Source organism: Trichoplax adhaerens, genomic scaffold (genome assembly GCF_000150275.1).
Source record: "Trichoplax adhaerens TRIADscaffold_422 genomic scaffold, whole genome shotgun sequence".
Lineage (NCBI taxonomy): Eukaryota > Metazoa > Placozoa > Uniplacotomia > Trichoplacea > Trichoplacidae > Trichoplax > Trichoplax adhaerens.
Genome location: NW_002061254.1, coordinates 690 through 1,991, shown reverse-complemented (window position 1 = coordinate 1,991; position 1,302 = coordinate 690). Strand labels below are relative to the sequence as shown.

The window sequence follows — 1,302 nt, the reverse complement described above, 5'->3', positions numbered from 1 at the left end:
GCAGTGAAGTCAATCAAGGTGGAGATTGATACCCTAAAAATGGAGTCCACCTGTTCAAAGAGTTACGTTCACGAATCGAAACGATAAGCAATTGCATCATTGCACTGGTAAGAGTATTGCTTCCAGTAAATCACATTTTCTAATTTAGACATACATCAGAACAAAATTGAATTAACAGCTTGGATTAGTGTTGCACTCGTTCTTATTATTAGAATTTATGACCTTTGCTTTGATCGACGTGATCCATTCCAAAGGTAGAAAATGACCATCATGATTCTGCGAGCGATAAGCTTGCTTGATCAAATTCGCTACCATTTATGGACTAAGCTTGTGGGCTTTCCTGCGACGTTCGATGGTCATTGCCATGTCGATTATTCCTTTGCAGCGTGTCGGGGCCATCATTGAATGGTACTGACGAAGAATGGCTACTCATCGTCTCGCTCAAGTCCTGTACTTGATCATAACTCGTACGACCTTGCCATCTTTTCTTTTGAGCATGGAATGGAGGAGATAACTGCGAACCGCTATTCGTCCTATGGTGCTGGTCTGAACACGATGAATTGTCCATGTCGTGAGAGTCATCATCTTGATGGGCATAGTAATCTTGATAGATTGGCGAGGTCATGGACGACAAGGAGAAAATAAATTCGTCTTTCATCGCTCCTTCTTGTCCAGGACTATTACGACTCAAGTTCATGCAATCGTCGCCAGCATCAAGGCTACTGTGACTGCGTTCAGCGCGTTGACGACCATATTTGCAGCAATCTGTACTACACATTGAACTCTTGTCGCTTTCATGTTGACTGCTGTCGTTGAAAATGGCTTGGACTTTCAATCCGGTGGCTACATTGCCAAATTTTCGACTGGTTTGGAATAATTTTCGTTCCCGACAATAAATTTGATATTCTATATCCTGTAGATTGCGTGTAAGTTCTTCTTTATTGGCTTGAATTTCTTTTAGTTTTTGAATGAGTTGGCAATACTCGGCTTGACTGACTCCGTCATCGTAGCTCATTTCGATCATCCAGCACAGCAATAGCGTGTAGGGATGGATAGGGTAAGAATGGAGTTAAACTTTCCTTTTAATTATCGACTACGACAGTCAAGCTTTCTAATTCCTATCGAGGCTGTAGTCAAGTAGATGAATCATTCAAAACGCCACCAAAAGATGAAATGGATGTAGCAGTTTGGATATGGTCGCCCTTGTCCTCAGATCGAAAATGAGTCCAACGACAACTTCGCTAATAACTCCAGCCTTTTTATACGATGGCCTTAACCTTATCTAATGAGGACCACTATTTA

General features: G+C 41.7%; 1 protein-coding gene across 1 annotated transcript; it reads right to left on the bottom strand.

Moving 5' to 3' along the window:
• Positions 1-322: 322 nt before the first annotated feature.
• Positions 323-1,015, bottom strand: TRIADDRAFT_62711 (uncharacterized protein; the record flags this gene model as incomplete). The annotated part of the gene is made up of 1 exon (XM_002118657.1): positions 323-1,015. The coding sequence occupies one exon, from the start codon at positions 1,013-1,015 to the stop codon at positions 323-325; it is 693 nt and encodes a 230-aa protein (XP_002118693.1).
• Between the last annotated feature and the right edge of the window lie 287 nt (positions 1,016-1,302).